The sequence below is a fragment of the Sinocyclocheilus rhinocerous genome, unplaced genomic scaffold (assembly GCF_001515625.1).
Source record: "Sinocyclocheilus rhinocerous isolate Xijiao unplaced genomic scaffold, SAMN03320098_v1.1 scaffold178, whole genome shotgun sequence".
Taxonomy (NCBI): Eukaryota; Metazoa; Chordata; class Actinopteri; order Cypriniformes; family Cyprinidae; genus Sinocyclocheilus; species Sinocyclocheilus rhinocerous.
This window is the reverse complement of record NW_015653463.1, coordinates 961,890-982,288: the sequence shown is the minus strand read 5'-3', so window position 1 is coordinate 982,288 and position 20,399 is coordinate 961,890. Positions and strand designations below refer to the sequence as shown.

Genomic DNA, 20,399 nt, shown 5'->3' with positions numbered 1-20,399 from the left:
TAGAACATAATGCAAGTCTGTATTTTGGCAAGCTTCATGGGCTCTTTACATGCAATACAAGCACTTCAATGAACAGACTACATCAAATTTTAGGGAAATCATTAGAGGATATTTACACTTGGTCACTACATGTGTTTTACTGATCAAATAGCTATCCAGTCATTAGGTGAATCCAATCTGAAATGCATTTCAGCCAAGTGTAATGAATCTGGTTGTTCGGGCCACATAAATGAATGATTAATGTAATGAATTAAAATGAATAAAGTGACCAAGTATAAATACTCCCTTAGGTTGTAAAAAATATCTTATCAAACTGTAAACTGGAAGACTTTACAGTCCAATACTAATAAAAATAGTAATACAAAAAACCATAAATGTAGCATTAGTTATACAAAGAATAGTAAAAGTCATAATAATGTATAAATGAGCTAAAACAAGAATTAAGATATTCCACTGCATCCTATCTAAAGAGGACTAAATGTGTCCTAAAGAACTAAAGAAAATGTGTGTTATATACAATAACAGTGGCAGTGTCTTTACATAATTAGCAAATGCTGAAAATGGAAAACATCGTAAGAATTCACAAACAGGTTTACAGAAATGCATTCCATCCTTCTTTCTTAACCTGTCCTCTGAATGCAAAGAAACATGCAACATCTGAACGGTTAAGTGGACCTTAAACAGTCATCATTTAAAACAAAAGACTGAGAGAATTAGAGAAAAGAGTTTGATGGTTTCTACTTCTATTTCTATGCTTCCAGCTGCCGTCACTGCACAGGTTGCCATAACAACTTCATGCACTTGCTTCTGCTGCATTGTCAAAAAAAAAAGCACTTGAATATTATTCGTGGAGATATTTTAGGTTCCATCGTGACTATTTACACTAGATGATTTGATCATTGTAGTTTCAATTTGTTCAATTGTTCTATTTTGTATTCATACCGCTCAATTATCAATTTGTCCTTTAGTTTTTGGTAAATGAGCAAATGCACTTCAAAGCCAATCTCAAGATCAGTTCAACATAGACGTTTATCAAAACAGTAAAGATCTGATTACAAGTTTTAGCACTGTACAGCTACACTTTCTGATATTGCACTCGATGCTAATTTGGCGTCATGCATCTGTAAGGCTATGCATTTGAGCCATTTAGGCATAAGAGCTTTCACCATCATCAACCTGGTCACTTTTGAGAACAAAGTGATGCCCACCAAGACCCAACCTACTAACCTGTCATGATTAAACTAGCCTTAAGTCTTCTAATAAACTTATTGTGCACAATGTCTGGATATTCACAGATCTAATTTTAAGAGACAATAAGGAGATCCTCATGCTATGGATTGAACACGGTTGTGCTTGTTGAGAAACGCCAGACTGTCCTGTAATCAGTCTTGTTCACATTCTTGTTTCCTCGGATGGGCGACTCATGTAGTCCTGAATTGCCTGATGCAATGGCAGCCATTTTGCTGTAGATGATTTTATTGCACTAATCCATCTGAAAACAGAAGAGAAAAGGATGATGGTAATTCCTGCCATTTCACCCATGTGCTGCCTAAAGCCTTCCTGTCAGAAATTAAGATTTGCATACAAAAATGCATACTTTTTTTCATATCATGGGCAACAGGATTTTCAAAAGAGGGCTTCTCGTAGATGATCCGTTTCAAGGAATGGTTCACCCAAAAATGAAAATTTTGTCATCATTTACTCACCCTCATGTCGTCCCAAACCTGTATAAATTATGTTGAACACAAAATGAGATATTCTGAAGAACCAAACAGTTGTTGGCCACCATTGACTTCCATAGTAGGGAAAGAAATACTGTAGAAGTCAATGAGGACCAACAACTGCTTGATTACCAGCATTCTTCAAAATATCTTCTTACTCATAAAGACATGAGGGTGAGTAAATGATGACAACATTTTCATTTTTGGGTGAACTATTCCTTTAATATATTTTTTTCATTGAGCCATTCTGTAGACTGAATTTTAAAAAGAAAAAAAAGTTTTCAGCCCTTTTGACAGTCCCACTTGTTCGAAAAGTTTAATTGTAAAATAATACTGTCAAAATCTTTACTGTTTTTTGTGCATGCAGTCTTGACTAGCATCATGAAGTGGATTTAATGCATTTACTGAATGCTTTTTAAATGCATGATTGAACATTATTCAATATCAAGTTAATTACCGCTTGTTCTCGTTTGCATTCTCTGCGCAGAGGTAGAACACTTTAAACTCTTCAGACGGAGGTCTGAGCTCAATAGCAGATCTTCTGGATCCCACTGGCTGATCCCTCACTGTGTAGCCATGCAGGTAGATTCCTCCTGCAACAAGACAAATGAGAGCTACTGTATTAGCTGTCATAGCTATACTAGAATGAAAAACTGAAAACATTTGCATGAAAGAACATAAACTGTAGGTCTTGATATATACACTATTTGGACAAGAGTATTGGGACACCTGACCATCAGGTACTTTAATGTCATTGCATTATACAGAGACATTCATATGGAGTTAGTCCCTCCTTTTGCAGCTATGACACTTCCACTTTTCTGGGAAGGCTTTCCATTTTTGCCTGTCGAGCATTTGTAAGGTCAGGCAGATACACTACTGTGCAAAAGTCTTAGGCCATTAGTATTCTCGCCACCAAAAAAATGGTTTTAAGTCAATTGTCAAACTTTTGCTGTAGTGTCTCAGTAGGAAATATCAAAGTTGGGTTGAAACAACCCAGCATTTTTTAGAGTGTACATTTCACAAACATTCTTCTTGCCATTAACTGTAATCATAATCATATCATAATTGTGAACCGTTCCAGCAGTTGCACTGTAACAGACGTACCTATAGCGCAGGTTGACCGAATGCTGGCGTAGAAATAGAGGCATCCGTCTTTCAGCACACAGTAGTGCTGCACCCGTGAGTCCTTGGTCCTGTCCAGCTGGTGCAGTAACCCAAGGCATTCTGGGTTCTTGACTGCCAGAGGGGGCAGGTTTGAGTTGTGTCGAGTCACATCCACCCACACGTGATTCTGCCTCAACAAGCACCATCATTAGCATTATGAGCATTGCCACAACAACATCAGTCGCTTTCAGCCAATGCGATTCAGTTTATTAATTGATCCTGTTCATTTGTATTATTAGAGTTGAAATTTGGAACAAAATACCCAATTTTAGATATGTGTAATGATGCCACAGCAAATAATGCATGCACAGATGATTAGGAAGTTACCTGTGTAATAGGATGAACTGCTCTACCCATAGCCTCCAGCCACCTGAGAAACAAACAATTACAAACTCATTTGTTATTTACCAGATGTTTTTTTTGTTTGTTTTTTTGTATGCAAGTTATTAATCACCTTACAGTATCGGCAGTCCCTCTGAAACAAGCTGGATGGCATGATGCAAACAGCAACATTAAGTCTTGTTGCATGGGAAAGGCTCTATGAGCCTAATTCCTTTCAGTGTTGGGGAAACTACTTTGAATCCTGATTCCACCTTCAAGTACCACCCCTACTTAATGTGATGCTGGAGGATGATTGTATCAGATTGTACCAGTTTTTTCAACTGCTTACACACAAAATCTTTACTTGTCGCACAATTTCTGAAACCTGACACTCAAAGGCCGGAAGCACACACCAAATCTGCAAAACCATACGCTAATTCTCAGCCTTTGACTCAATTTCATAAAACACTTTTTGCAAAACACAACACACAATTCTCTGTGTAACACACAAAATCTAACAGGAATTAATATTATGGAAAAGGTGTTTGCAAATGTTTGCTTTTGAGTGTTTGTGATATTTTGAAGGCAGTGCTTCATTTTGCAAGAGATGTGAGGCACTTTGCATTTTGTGTGCAGCATTTTTTAGAGTGTACATTTCACAAACATTCTTCTTGCCATTAACTGTAATCATAATCATATCATAATTGTGAACCGTTGCAGCAGTTGCACTGTAACAGACGTACCTATAGCGCAGGTTGACCGAATGCTGGCGTAGAAATAGAGGCATCCGTCTTTCAGCACACAGTAGTGCTGCACCCGTGAGTCCTTGGTCCTGTCCAGCTGGTGCAGTAACCCAAGGCATTCTGGGTTCTTGACTGCCAGAGGGGGCAGGTTTGAGTTGTGTCGAGTCACATCCACCCACACGTGATTCTGCCTCAACAAGCACCATCATTAGCATTATGAGCATTGCCACAACAACATCAGTCGCTTTCAGCCAATGCGATTCAGTTTATTAATTGATCCTGTTCATTTGTATTATTAGAGTTGAAATTTGGAACAAAATACCCAATTTTAGATATGTGTAATGATGCCACAGCAAATAATGCATGCACAGATGATTAGGAAGTTACCTGTGTAATAGGATGAACTGCTCTACCCATAGCCTCCAGCCACCTGAGAAACAAACAATTACAAACTCATTTGTTATTTACCAGATGTTTTTTTTGTTTGTTTTTTTGTATGCAAGTTATTAATCACCTTACAGTATCGGCAGTCCCTCTGAAACAAGCTGGATGGCATGATGCAAACAGCAACATTAAGTCTTGTTGCATGGGAAAGGCTCTATGAGCCTAATTCCTTTCAGTGTTGGGGAAACTACTTTGAATCCTGATTCCACCTTCAAGTACCACCCCTACTTAATGTGATGCTGGAGGATGATTGTATCAGATTGTACCAGTTTTTTCAACTGCTTACACACAAAATCTTTACTTGTCGCACAATTTCTGAAACCTGACACTCAAAGGCCGGAAGCACACACCAAATCTGCAAAACCATACGCTAATTCTCAGCCTTTGACTCAATTTCATAAAACACTTTTTGCAAAACACAACACACAATTCTCTGTGTAACACACAAAATCTAATAGGAATTAATATTATGGAAAAGGTGTTTGCAAATGTTTGCTTTTGAGTGTTTGTGATATTTTGAAGGCAGTGCTTCATTTTGCAAGAGATGTGAGGCACTTTGCATTTTGTGTGCGCAGTTCTTGGATTTGTGTGTAAAGTTTTGAAAAGACGAGGCAAGGTTCTGAAAATGTAAGCAGTTGAAAAAACTGTAATGAGCTCACACCTTTTAATTTCCGCCTTTGGGTCATTTCTTTAACCTTTGTTAGAGCAATTTTTATGATTATCTTATTAAATCTATCTTTGTTAATAACCGTTTATGAAATAGTTAATTGTTTTTATGCATTAGATTAACTTCTCAGCATGAAAACAAAAGTAACATAAGAATAAATTATATACAAAACATGAGCAAGGGACGTTGCCCTTCATTGAAGCGTCACCTTTTAATTTCCGCCTTTGGGTCATTTCTTTAACCTTTGTTAGAGCAATTTTTATGATTATCTTATTAAATCTATCTTTGTTAATAACCGTTTATGAAATAGTTAATTGTTTTTATGCATTAGATTAACTTCTCAGCATGAAAACAAAAGTAAAATAAGAATAAATTATATACAAAACATGAGCAAGGGACGTTGCCCTTCATTGAAGCGGTGCATGACTTCAGTCTAGCGTGAGGTCACTGAGTTCTGCACTCTCGCAAAAACTCCCATTATACCCTTGAATCTGTTTACACTATGAAATTCATCTCTTGTTTACATCGTACCTGCATCTTTTATACATGAGAGCAGAATTCAGGAAGTGAGCTGATCTGATTGGCCATTGCATCTTGAATTTGGGTGCATTTTTGGTCATTTTGGTGACCACACCACTATTAATTTCTGATCCTGGTAAGAATGCACTTTTTGTTTAGTTCATTTGATGAATGCAACTTATACAGTATTACACCATAAGGCTGATATAATAAGGCTGTTATCACATCCAAGACACTGAGTCATACATTTCTGTAAAGCTGCTTGGAAGCTATATAAAAAAACTGAACTGAGTTTAGACATACAGTAAATAAGAATATAAATAAATAGAAATGTACTGTGAGGCAAGATATTAAGACTTGTTTTCAGAGAATGTATCTTGAATAGGAGTCAATTTTGTCTTCCTGCACTGGCACATTTTTTTACTTGCTGTAATAAATAATAATAATAATAATATTTACAAGTTCAAAAACAATCTGCTTAAATATTTGCAAGTGTATTAATAAAATTCACTTACAGTATATTCAAGATACAATCTATGTGTTGCTTCTTAAGTTTTTTTTCTTCAAGAATTTTCGATATGTTTAAAAGTAAGTTGCAGTGTACTCATAATTTGAAGTGGTTAATAGTCTAGAAATGCTTTTGAAAATGTTAACTACACTACAAGCTAACCAAACGTAGCTAACTACACATAGGTCTATCATCTTGGCTATTTAAGGAGGCAATATCTTTTAAAATATAAACCATCAAAGTGTATAATCAGCAGTTTTAAGAACAGAATTTATCTGGCATAAAAACAAGCAAGGAGGGTCTATGAAAAAAAAACTTCTGAAGGCAAGGATGACAGCATTAAAGCAGCACTGAGTAACTTTTGGCGCTCTAGCGGTTAATAAACAGAACTGCACACATCCCGCGGAAGAACATTCCAACCGGAGCTACTTCTCTAAGTTTATGTCTCTGGCTATTCACGCAGGTATGTGTTACTCCGCAGCGGTGACCAGGCTACAATAGTCCAAATATAAGTACTTATTATAAGTGTACCGTAGTGATTCGGAATAAGACAAAAACGCGGTTTGGAAGATGAATTCATGATGTACTCGCTCATTATATACATTTAGCAAATTTTGAACACAGAAAAAGTTACATAGTGCTGCTTTAAACCTTTAAAATAACTTTACACTAAATATAGCCATTAAAACACACACAAAACAGCATTTAACTATATATTTCAATATCAAAACAGTAAGCTGTGAAGGAACCATAAATCAGTGATTTTTTTTCTTTTATCAGTGTTTACCCTTACCAAAAAGTAGTATACTTCATGTTTATTTAAGTATACTTAAATGTCATTTTAAGTATATTTCTGAGAAGTACATAAAAGTAGACTAAAAGTATACTTTCCTATTTTTAGTTTAAAAGAAGTATACTAATAGCACACTTGAATAAACTTATTTTTCGTAAGGGTATTTAGCAGACTAACCAATTGACCAAAATGACTTTACATTGCTGCTGCATAGTGCAGTGTTTTGTTATGCTCCACCATCACTGCAGCTTGTTACTGGAAGAGCCAAACTGTTTTGAAATCAGCTGCAGTGTCACACAGTCTGATTACATTTAATAAATCTCTCCGTTTATAAAAGTACTGTATGTTCTCACCTCTTCATCTCTTGGTTTGATGTGGCACACAGGTAGTAAACTCGGTTCCCAGACACAGGGCAGCATCTGAACACAAACGGCTTTCCTAAACTGCTGTCGGCCTCCACCAGCGCCCCTTCCAGACTCACCACAGACAGAGCTCGGCTCTTCCCTTCATCCTGCCAACGAGAAACCAAGTTTATATGGCACTGCACATTCAGATTTTGCAGGTTCATCTGTCCGGTTGAAACAGAAAGCTGCACTCACGCGCTTGTTTCTGTAGTAACAGAGGCAGCAGTCGTGTCTGAGCACGAACCACCTCTTTCTCCAGCCCTTCAGCAAACTGGACTGAGTTCTCTTATGCAAGTAACCCCTGCACGCCGGTCGAGGAGTGTTCGGCATTCGACCGATGTCCGAGCCAATGGTCAGAGTCAAAATGTCTGGGCCTTTATAATTCGAACCAGAAATCACACAAAACAATTAGACACAAACTGATGTCATTAAGTTATACAACAGCACACTTTATTTTGATAGTCCACTATAAAAACCATTGCAACTATACAGTGTTGGGAAGGTTACTTTGGAAATGTAATAGGTTACAGATTACAAGTAACCCGCTTTAAAATGTAGTAAGTAGTGTAACTATTTCAATTGCTTTATTCAAGTAATGTAACTGATTACTTTTTATTACTTTTTATTAAATTTCTCATATTTTCAACTGTTAATCATTTGCAAACATGTAAAGCAGGCAGGGTTAACCTTACACCTTACTGTCAGACTTTCAAAATCCTTCATCACTTGAATTAAGATTATAATAATTTAATTTTAAAGCACAGCCACCACAAAATCAGACTTACTTCAAAATCATTCTGAGGTTAAATACAGCTATTAATATAGCTATGATACAGTTTTTGCAAATCAAATCTTGCATAGCTATGACAGGAAACACTGGCACTGGAAAAAACAGGTCATCTTAAAAAAAATTAAGCATAGACATAAACCCAAATAAGAAATAAAACAGTTATCGAAGAAGCATGTGTCCTATTCTGTGTCCTAAACTCCTGAAACATTGGTGTCTCATATTTTAGAGCAGTCAGTGCAAGTTATGAAAAAAAAATTAAGTCTGTATGTGGATGTGTGAAAATATTCAGATGTAACCCTCTTTCTAATTGTTAACATTTTCATAAGTAACTGTAATTTAATACAATTACATTCTCAGTAACTGTAACTGATTAAAATTACATTTATTTTGGGTAACACTTTATTTTAAGGCGTCCTTGTTACACGTTACATGTACTTACTATTATAATAACAATAAATTATGCATTATAAAGCAATAAGCCCTAAGAAGCCGTGGTTTACAGTGAATTTATAACAGCTAAGGGGCGTTGTTGTTGACTAAAACCCCCTTAGCTGTTATAAATTCACTGTAAACCACGGCTTCGCGGGGCTTATAGCTTTTGTAAAACGGTTATTCCATATACGTAGTACGGTGTCACAGAATAAAACAGAGCAAATAAAGTGTAATGATATTAATAAAAACAGTATTCTTGCACCAAACAATGTAGTTCCTCAGAAACAGTTGTGGTTCCAACAAAGTGGTTGCCGAGCAACACACAAACATAAACAAAGGTGTATGTTTGTAGAGCATTTTACAACAGCTTCGAATGTGGCTCAACCAATCAGAATCAAGCACCGGAACTCTCCGTTTTATAATTACATGCAAATAACCCTAATCCTAACCCTAACCACATAGTAAGTACATGTTGTTTATTAATATTACTCAGTACCTAAATGTATAATTACACTGTAACAAGGACACCTTAAAATAAAGTATAACCTTATTATTTTGTAATAAAATTACGTAATTTAGTTACATGTAACTAGTTACTTCCCAACACTGCAACTATATGTCAAGCTACCAGTCAATGTACAGTAAATGGTTACAGAGAAAACTGAGCATGAAACCAACAAACCTTAATCTAAATCTAAAATCACCTCAAAATATCAAAACCTTGTTTATGAGAAATGCAGTAATAATGTTGTCTGAGTGTGCACCCTACCTTGCTGTACGAGGTCAGCCGCTTCTGAGTGTGGCACCATCGTGACATCGGTGCCGTTGACCGCCAGCACATAGTCTCCAACCTGCAGGCCTGCCTCCTCCGCTGCTCCATCTGAAACACAGCCATCTGAGCTCTCAACATCTGAGGAACATGGCCCATGAACGGCGCACTTTTTGCTACTAGAACTTACAATAAGTTAGCATTTAAAGAACTGAAAAGAAAATTCGGTGTCTATTCTTGCATTGTCCATCTGCTCATGATAGATTTTAAAAACTAATCCATGTGATTAAAGGATAGAAGTAGAGCTGTTCCAACCCGATCTCGAGAGAAAATGTCACTATTTTACAAATCGGTGATTTGGTGTGAATTTGCGTGATTTTTTGAAACATGCAATTTGTATAAAAACGTAAGAATGAAGCTCTACTCCTAAACCTATCACGAAATACACAAATGAGACTGTACATATTCATATGAATTTACCGACCGTTTGTTTTTAAGTGTTACTAAATGTACTGTAAGTGTTTTGACTGTTTAGTCATGAATTTGTGGCTATAGTTTTTGCACTTCAACCACAACAGCTCTTTTAGCAAAGTAATCTCATTAAAATCTAGCACATTTTCTTTTATGCATTTGGCTGACACTGTAATCTACGGTGATTTAAGGGTCACCAAGATTATTAACAATAAAGATAATGATAATTTAACTACAATGCATATTCAGTATTAGTACCGTGCTTTGGAGTTGCCAGTAGGGAGAAAAACCTATGGCTACTCGTGAATTTACAGACATAGACATCAAGTTAAACTGCTAACTGTTACTTAACCAGTAACAGACCCTGTCAAAGTTGCAAAAAATGTCATGCAGATTCATCAAACAATTTAATTTTTAAATCAATATTGAGTTATAATGTGTAGCTCATTGCACAAAGGCATGTTTAGACTTTAATGACGTATTTAAAATGTAGTGGATCTTCTCGAGTATGTCATCGCGCTGCAGCGAGAACAGTCTCCTGTGTACTGTAGTTTTGTCGTCTGTCTCTTTAAAAGCTTGAGCGCTTCAAAGCAGGATTGATTCTGATTGGCTCCGAATGTTGTTATCGTTCATCAGCTGGAGAACACAATCTTTGTGTGTTATCGTTATAGTTGTGGTGTGGGCTTCTCCTATTCCCTCTCTCTATTTGGTGTGAACAGGCCTTATTCAATGCCTTCAAGCTATTATTTTTACAAAATCTAATTTAGAAAATAACTAGTGAGTTTCTCATTCTTTTACTTTGACATGCACCAGATATGTATCCTTGATAATAACTTACTTGTGTCCACCTCAGTAACCACGATGGGTTTGGAGAACTGAATCCTGAAGCCCCAGGGATACTCGCCCATGCCTTTGCTGATTTTCACTGTCCGCTCACGAACTGAAACATATAATGCATCTTTAAACACTGCAAATCATAAATAGCCAGTCCTAGCCTATATTCATCCGAGAATGCCATGAACCCACTTGCTGCTGGTCGAGTACAGCTGCTGAGACAGTGTGCACTTTCATTCTGGTTAACTTCATCTCCATGGTACATCCATGATACTGAGTGAAAGGTTTCTGTGTAAAATCCTCTGTCCTCAATATCCCGCATTGACATGTCCACCGAACGAGTGTCCTCAGAGTTCATTGTGTCTTAATGACGAAAAAAGAAGACAATGTTTTAAATAAAAATGCATTCTACCTACTGTAGCCTACATTTTGATAGTCAATAGTAATTCTCACAATAACTTTCTTAATACAAGTACCAAACTACCAAAAATATGCCAGAAATCTGGGGTATCCCTGTTGAAAAAACCAGCATACGCTGGTTAGGTATGTTTTGAAGCTGGGATGCTGATTTGAGCTGGTCCTTTGCTGGTTTAAGCTGGTCCTTTGCTGGTTTATGCTGGTCCTTTGCTGGTTTAAGCTGGTCCTTTGCTGGTTTATGCTGGTCCTTTGCTGGTTTAAGCTGGTCCTTTGCTGGTTTATGCTGGTCCTTTGCTGGTTTAAGCTGGTCCTTTGCTGGTTTATGCTGGTCCTTTGCTGGTTTAAGATGGTCCTTTGCTGGTTTAAAGTGGTCCTTTGCTGGTTTAAGCTGGTCATTTGCCACACTAGTTGGGAGCTGAATGCAGGTGAGTCCGACTTGCAGGATGGTTTAAAGTGAATGAAATTAGTAAATTCTCTGTCCTCCTTTAATGAATAAGGCTACATTAATATATTATTGTAATATTTAATATATTCAAATAGCATTAAGTAGAATTATTAGCTTCAGAAGAGCATGAGTAAACTGTGAATTTAGACTCCATGGTCACACTTGTTTAAATGAACTTTTTGTGACCTAAAATGAGTTGCCATAAATAGGAAGAAATGCATTGATTGCACAAAAACTTCCTTCGAAACCGATCGGCACATAAATTGAGCGTATATGTAAGTGAATACCTGATTCCTCTGTGATATTGCTAGTAATAGAGCTTCCTCCTGCAGAACTGCGCTGTTTGCTCTCCTTGAAGAGCTTGCGTCTCCTTGCCCAGTGGTCTGAATGCTCCTCTGAATCTTTATGAATGGAGTCTGTTGGAGGCCTGAGGTGCTCTTTGACCTCTAATGAATCTATGAATGATAAAATACACAAAAATCAGTAGGACTGATTACGGCAACATTGTAAAGCCAAAGCCAACAAAACACTGTTTTAGTCGTTTTCTGCTTCAGGGCACAGATTGGTGACCCAACAACACAGATGCAAATTTGATGATCCTACAAAATAACTGTAAACAAAAATGTCCAGAAATCTGGACATTGGTAAAACAATCTGTAAAATTATTCAAATGACAGGCTGAATGGGAGAAATGACGATTTTGGTTGCTAAATGACTCTAAACTTTGTCGTTATTACGAGTGGGAAACTCAAAATTTTCTTTAAGCCCCGAGATTCCGAGTTGGGGGCGTCAATGAGAAACAAGGCGGAATCGATGGATGCAACGTAGAAATCTCTGCTCACAGTCCCCAGTGATTATTGTCATTACCGAACCTCTCCGTTTCTTTGGAGCATCGGTTTCGTCTCTGTCACACGTGTTATGCTTGACACCGTTGGATAATCCTTCGTCGATTTGTTCCTCAGAGTTGCACAGCGACGGTGGGATGACATGAATAAGAAGCTCCCTGTGATGTCTCTCCATGGTGTCACCTGGAGAAATGGACTCATCCAGCTCCAGCATCTCCTCGTCAAAGCCACTTTCATTGACTTCATTCAGCTCAGGCACACCATCTTGATCCGCACCATCAACGATCATCAAACCAGAACTCGGTTGCTCCATCTCGTCCAGCTCTGCTGGCCCATGATATTGTTCGCCTCTAAAGAAGACTTCTTCTGGGCTCTCATCAGACCTGGATGGATAGAAGGGGTTCTTCGTTGAGCGGTAATCTTTAAACTTGGGAATACAAGAGTCGGGACCTGTTGTGGAGCTTGAGCTTGGTCTATAGCTGCTGCTACTGGAAGATTTGCGGCTCCCAAGCGGACGAAGTCTTTCGTCTTCTACATAAAATCTGCCCATCCTCTCTGCCTGAGAGGGAAGCGACTGCATAAAAAACGACGACAGTGTGCCAGAGGAAAACGACTCTCTGTATGAGGGAATGCTCTCTCTGGCTTGACTCATTTGATATGTCAATCCCGGGTACGTCTTTCGTCTTTTGGGAGGAATGTCCATGTAGCCTGCAGGATGAGTTTTGCTTTCTAGGATGGCGATGCTGTTGTTGCGCAAGCGCGTCTTCCTTTCGTGATTGTCGATGAAGTTTTTAGTGAAAGAAGATCTGTTTATTGAAGCTCTGGGATTCATGAATAAATGTTCCTGAGGACCCGAGGACTCGCACCTGGACACATTTGCCCTGTTGTCCAGTGTATTCTGGAATGTAAACTCTTTGCACAAGGTAACCTCAGATGCTGTCTGCGTGCATTTAGTGTTGTGGTTGTCAGCGAATCTTTCTCTGGGACTGATCTGACAAGATGCAACATTTTCTGCAAGGAAATCCAGTGCACTAGCCTTCTTATCAGCAAATTCATCAGGGGGAGGGATATCCCATAATGCCTCATTACTGAGACTGCTGGGCAGTGAGTGCTGTTTCTGATGTTGCCAGAAATCAGAGGGTGATGAGCAACATGAGGATCCATCAACCAGTGTGAATTCTGTGTCCGTCTGGCCACCTGTGTTTCCCCAACGGGAGTTGTTTTTACAGCAGCTTTTATGGCAAGCCATTTCTTCGGGATCGTCCCATGAGCTCTGACTCTTGGAAGCATGTGATGACTCTGAATTCAGCTCTGCAATGCTAATCTTGTAGCTGATATTCTCACTGATGTTTTGTTTGTAATCTGCTCCTTGTTGGTTCCATGAATAGACGTAGGTGTTTTTTCGAGTTTGATGTTTTTCAGTTCTAAAATGAGCCTCTTCTCTTTTGTCTCTGTGGTTTTGAGTGATAAAGGTTGTCTTGATATTTGAATCATCTGATGTCACGACTTCATTGATCTCAAGCTTCATATTTGGGCTCATGCACTTGATCTCAGTGGTTGTGACTGCTATCACACTACTAACCGTTGCTTCATGGCACCGTTCGAACACAACTCTGGGAGAAGACAGTCCAAAGTTATCGATGGTCACAAAATGTGTGATTCTTAACCCTGGACCTGGTTCTGAGTTTGGCTTTTGTCTGTCTTTATTCTTTTTGTCCTGGAAGAAATCTTCGCAACTCCCAGGTCTGTTTTCTTTCTCCGTGGTTGGAGTCTCAGTCTCCTTCTCGTCTTCAGACACTGACAGTTCATGCTCTTTACAGAAGGAGTCAGTTTCTCCCTTCTCTGCAGCTTCCACAGTGTCCACCATAGTGTGTCTTTGAAAATTATATGGGGAGATGCATTCTGTACAAAAAGATAAGAGGTTTAGATGCATTGCATTGCACATATCTTTCCTCAGTCTTATTTGTAACAGAATACTTGTTTATGTTTGAAGGAAAAACCCAAAAAAGCTTCATTTTAGCCATCATAAAGTTACGTAACCTATCAAGGAAATACATTTTCATTGTCATTTTTGAGATCTCAAAGCAGATTTCAGTGTGATGGCGAGTGCTGTGAGAATAGGCGTCCCCTAATCGGGCACCTGTGTCTGGGCTGTGCTGTAGGCGTGGGCTAAGCGTGACTCAGACAGTGTTTAGAGGATTACGGTCCACACATGGCCCCGGAGCCACATATATATAGACCAGCACTCACGTTTACTGCTGCTGGAGCTCCGCCTCCTGCGACTGTTCCTCCTCTTCCTCCGACTCATTCTGCTGGATGACCTGGCATCTACAGTCCTGTACTCTAAAACATAGAAACATGGGCCAATTTCATCTTCTGTGTTGTTGTTTGTTTGTTTACAAGGAACTCTTGTTCACTGTGAATTCTTGTTCATTCATAAACTAATGAATTAATGAATCAATCCAAAGTAATGGTCATTTAATACAAGCTGAAATGCTGAAAATGAAAATGTTTTATTATTGTAGAAATGAACATTAATCTAGATGAATAAATGCTGTGAAGTATTGTTCCTCATACATGAACTAATATAACGCTAACTAACTAATAACACTTACACTATTTCATTTCAAATGTTCCTTTAACAAATCAATATTTAAAAGCCCAAATATTTCATAGGGTCTCTCAATATAATCATAAAAGCTGTGTGCATAAATGCTGTACATAAGTGAGTCAACAAACAAACAAAAATCACTCCATAAATTAAACATTAGTTCGTAATTCAGGAACTTTCTCATTTAATTGTATTGGTCTGATATTCTAAAAAAATATATTATTATTTTAATGGAAGACAAGACATACTATGACAAATGTGTGTGTCTGCCTTGCAAAATTTTGCAAGAGTCAGCAAAGTCCTAACCTTGCCATGACAATCACTTAACTATAAGAGACACATTCAAACCATATGGAACTATACGGATCCAGACGAATTCTTACCTTAAGGCAGTCAGTGCACGTTTCCGCAGAGGTTCCTTTAGAGAAGTAATGATGTAAAGGCGGTATTTGCATCAACAGCAGCTGATATCAGGGCACTGCTCCACTTCTTATTTTTCTATTCTTGACATAAAGCCCAGAAGGAGCTTAAATGATCTAATCCTCCTCAGACCCAGCCCTGTGTCAGTGTATGAAACACCCTTTTGAAAGGTAGCCATTAGCATTTCGTCTTTAGTTTTGGAAAGGAAATTTAGTTAGTTAGTTAGTTAGTTAAATAGTTTATAATAGTTAGTTAAATAGTTTAAATAGTCAATTAATAAATAAAATATATATATATATATTTGGTTATTGGACTGGCTTAAAGAAATAGCAGCCAAAAAACCTAATATCCCAGCTGCTGTGATGTCTGATGTGAAATCAATAACTTTTGTAGCTATAAGGATTCATCTATATTTAATTTAGAATTTAGTGTTTGATAACTTTATTCAATTTCTGTAGGTCTATATTTCCTACTTGCTGAAGGGCACAGTTAACTAAATATAACACTTACAGTATTATAATGGGTTTATGTGAAGATTGTTTTAAGTTCAATTAGAAGTAGTAATTTTTTAGTCTTATAAAGGTTCAAATTGATAGCTCTCGGTTATACTGTAATGTTGAATGGCTATAATCAATGGTTAAATATTAGGGGGGGAAATCTATTTCATAGAGGCATCAGTATTGGTATCAGTGATACTCGCCTTCAGTCATAAAAAGAAGATGCCACTAAACAAATATTAAAAAAATATACTGTTTTATGTTGTTTGTACATTAACTTGAAGATTGCATGTAAAGCTATAATCAATGGTTAAATATTAGGGGGGGAAATCTATTTCATAGAGGCATCAGTATTGGTATCAGTGATACTCGCCTTCAGTCATAAAAAAAAGATGCCACTAAACAAATATTTAAAAAATATACTGTTTTATGTTGTTTGTACATTAATTTGAAGATTGCATGTAAAATTATTGCAATATAAAAGTATATTTAAAAACTTTAATGTTAGGTGGGATTAATCGCGATTAATCACGATTATTCAAAAACCAGTGTGCGATTAATTAGTTAAAATCTTTTAACCAATTGACAGCACTAATATATATATATAAATAAATAATTCACATTTCAAATGGACAAATAAATAGGCATATCTAAAATGTTTTTTGTTGTTTTTTTTTCATTTAAAAAAGCATTTGACATTTATTTTTGCAAAATCATTCAACTTTATAAATGCATTGTGACTATATAATATGTGGTATGCAAGGTTCTCTCTGAACCACAACATTTTTGTAATAATATAATCATTGTTGTGAGAAGCGTATGTGTTATTATGGCCCTTGGCCTGGCAGCCAAGCCTCGTTTTATTATTATTATATTTATTTAAATTATATTCGTTATATTTAACAACATTTTAAACATGGAATAAATAAACAGTTTTGAATTACATTTTTTGAGTGGCACCAATAGTCCTCCATGACACAATGGGTTCTCAAGGTCTAAGTCCATAAATGAAAATGCTTTAATTTTTCTTTCTTTTTTCAGTTTCTTTAACAAAATAAAACTTAATTTTGCTTAAACTAAAAACTCCCTCCCACATTCACACGACCCTCATATTCCCCAAAACACCTACAGTATGCATACATGGAATAAGATAATAAATAATAAATAAAATAAAATGCAAATAATTCTATAGTCACAGTACTGAACATCATTAAACTATACATTCAGTCTGCATTGACTTCAGAATATCAGAGCTATTCATTGTTGTTGTTGTTACTCATTATTAACAAGGTGAGTAAATAGTGACTGAATTTAGATTTTTGGGGTGAACTGTCCCTTTAAGGATCAGAGTCTGAGTTGACTGAGATAGGTGATGAGCTGCATCATGATACCAGCGAACGCTGATTGGATTGGTTTTGTCAGCACAAGACCATAAGAGAAATAGATATGAACAGAAGCAGTGCTGTAAACTAACTACTATCTGCTGCTATTTTTTTTTTTATTTGAACCATTTTTAACTCTAAATATAGCTCACTCCAGACTAACTATTTCATGGCAAACACGTTGGAGATTAAGGGACAGGCTGTCAGTTCATTAAGTGTTAAGCTGTTTACAAGCTGTTAACTGAAGCCGCTCTTCCATTGGCATCCATTCAAAAACGCAATTCAGCATCTGCACACCATTCCATTGAAAACACCCGAACCCTTAACTGAATTGCAATGTAATTTTATAACTCTTTTTACATTTAAGGGTTATCAGAATTGATTCTGGTCCTGAAACACACTTTAATGGTCATGTAGGTCATGGATGTCTGTATAGACTTCATTGGGTTCAATGACATTTTCATTGTCCAAGACAACTGCATTCATCAGGCGTGGTTGAAAGAGCAAAGCAAACTGGAAAAACACAGAACGACAGGGCTAACATTAGTAACAGTTTATCAGCTAATAAAAACTGGACTGATGTCAGTGTCATTAACAGAGATCTTAAGCAGATGTGCATTTAACGACAGATGTTCTTCTAATGCGTTTCATGGCTCAAAACCAAAGCATCGTAGAAATGGTTTGTTATGAAACTACAGTAGTCAGGCTTAGGATATAACCTGCGCTGTGTTGTCTTCACAAGTGGGTTAGAGATAAGGGAGTGTCTCCATCTCAAGGGTTTTAACGTCCTTTGGGAGGGAACGTCTCCAGTTCTAATGGCTTCCCTGCACGTGTCTTGTTCACACTTAAGTCTCACACACACTTCTTGGCTCAGTTTGTCTGTGAGAGGCTGTTAATGGACTTTGACTGACAGGTTGGGAGCCACGGGAGTGAGACTGGCTGTTGTGATAGGGCCTGCACTTGCTGTCAGGGAGCTTTCAGTTTCAGAGTCAAATTAACAACAGTTTAGAGAGAATATTTAAAGCTGCCTGCCAAAGTGTACAGTAAAATCATATGCTTTAGCACTTTATATACTGTTAAAATAAAAATAAAATAAAACTAAGATAAAATAAAACAAGTTATAAAACAGTTAAACCACTAAAAAAAACTAGATGGGAAGCTAGATGTCCAAAATTATCAAGTAGACAAAAAATAAATAAGTAAATATATGTATATAAAATATGTGCATAAATTGATTAATATAGACTTTTTTCACACTGTTCCTTGTATAATACTATGCTATGTCCTCAAAATGCTTTTATCATAATGCATGATTTGTAAATTAATGCATTTGATGTTTTCATCACATATATGTATGGCTTTTTTCAGATGTGGTAAACTTGCTCAGTAGCACACCCGGTACAGCATTGCAGTTGTGATGAGGAGTGCTCGGGTATGAGAAACACTACGATTAAAGACCACAAAGACTTTTAGAAGCAAGCTAAAATGACATGTTTGTTTGTGCAAATGCATTTTAATCGAATGTTTGCTTTAGTTAACACTTTCAGTTAGGCTTAGGGTGGGGTTGAGTGTGAGTGGAACGTTCTTTTTAAAAACAATGGGACATTAACATTTTAGCGCAGATTCACGTTCATCTGTTTGGAATAAAACTAAATGCACTTTTAGTTCCACTCACTGTATATTTCACTTTGAAAGTGTCGTAAAATGTACAAGAAGCAACATAATACAATTTTGCGGTGATGTTGCATTTACAATGAGCTCGGATTACACTGCTAGAGTACGCTAGGGTAGAGGATTGGTCCTGGTGACTCATTTGTGCTGTTTTGCACTGGTGCGTGTGGTCACACATGAAGGCAGAAGGTTCATTGGTGATCAGATGTAATGGAGGATTTATGGCGCCGATGATGAGGTGCAGTTAAACACCAGTTGTGCGTCATCACATTTTCAGTAGTGTTGTTTACACAGTGAACCTACTGGCGCAGCGTCTCCCACAGCCAAAGCCCTCATCTCATGGGTCCATTACTATCAGGATAATATCAGGATGCATTTGCGGCTTTGACAGGAGCAACAGCTGCAGTTTAATGGGCATGAAGTCAGTGGAGAGCCGTGACTTGTTCAACTCCCCAACCTCCCTCCCCACTTTTCCATGACATGACAGCTGAAATGGCTTAGGAAAACCCCAAAGACATGCAGAGATCAAACAAAGGAAACACAATGGCATTATTTCTATTTTCTTACCTTATTTGTAGGTTATTAATTCGAGTAACCATTACATAGCTTGCAATTAAGTTAACTGCATTAAGTGAATCCATGTTGCCAGATAATGTTTCCTTTGTCTATGTCAAAAATGTGGAGGAATATGTTTTCAGTGGATTGTCACATTGTTTTGAGATAAACATAAAAATATACATTTATGGTTTACTCCTTTTAGTAATTTGATTCAGCTGAGTCGGTTTGGCATAAACTGCATTTAGGTGATTTTATGTAAGCAATATCTGGCAATAGTATGTTGTTTTTCTGCTTGGGTGATCATATTACTCACACTGACGATTGCCTACACAACACTGAAATAAATGCTAAACCCTAACTTTAACCTTAGTATAGCATTGTTAGCACATTCTGACTGATTGCATTAGCCTACTGATTATCAAAATTGTGTCCATCCATCATTTTTCTTCTGGGAGATTTCTCAGTTGGGTGGGCCATAAACTTTAAACATGGCAGAGGGGAGACAGACAGTAACTGGTATTTTTTTAAATAGTTTTTTCACAACAGTTACATTGTTTGTCTTGTCATTAAAGTATTTCATATTAATGTAGACTATATAAATAACAATGATGCATAATGTATGTCTTATACACAAAAAGTATTTGACTGAAATTCCAGAATATACAACATGCTGCACATCCAGATAGTTGAAAGTATGTATACAGTAGAGCAGGTGATGTATGACTGACAACATGATTCACTAGCTGCGTCCCAATTTAGAGGCTGCATCCTTTGAAGGCTGCATTCGAAGACCAACTGTGTCACCATCCCATTTCACAACGCTCCGTCCAAACTTCACGGCCTTCAAAGGATCCAAGCTGGGTCCCAATTCGAACCCAATTCGAACCTTTGCAATTGGTATTCAAATGCAACCTTCGAAAGATGCCGCCTCTGAATTGGAACGCAGCGCCAGTCCTCAAATTCACCCTTC

General features: G+C 37.3%; 1 protein-coding gene across 1 annotated transcript; it reads right to left on the bottom strand.

Moving 5' to 3' along the window:
* On the bottom strand, positions 1–15,402 carry LOC107715841 (uncharacterized). Its single transcript, XM_016522054.1, has 13 exons — positions 15,285–15,402; positions 14,541–14,633; positions 12,270–14,192; positions 11,733–11,900; positions 10,776–10,946; positions 10,588–10,689; positions 9,279–9,389; positions 7,483–7,661; positions 7,237–7,394; positions 4,340–4,382; positions 3,953–4,139; positions 2,179–2,314; positions 1–1,492 (listed from the first exon to the last, which is right to left on the bottom strand). Exons 2-13 carry the CDS (start codon positions 14,596–14,598, stop codon positions 1,393–1,395), a joined length of 3,336 nt encoding a protein of 1,111 aa, XP_016377540.1. The 5' UTR covers positions 14,599–14,633; positions 15,285–15,402; the 3' UTR covers positions 1–1,392.
* Between the last annotated feature and the right edge of the window lie 4,997 nt (positions 15,403–20,399).

Excerpts from the sequence above, each read along its gene's own strand:
- LOC107715841 (XM_016522054.1), bottom strand. The coding sequence starts at position 14,598 with ATGAGTCGGAGGAAGAGGAGGAACAGTCGCAGGAGGCGGAGCTCCAGC. Across the intron at positions 9,390-10,587 it reads GGTTACTGAGGTGGACACAA|ATGGAGCAGCGGAGGAGGCA; the intron begins GTAAGTTATTAT and ends GCTGTGTTTCAG. Across the intron at positions 1,493-2,178 it reads AATGCAAACGAGAACAAGCG|ATGGATTAGTGCAATAAAAT; the intron begins GTAATTAACTTG and ends TTCTGTTTTCAG.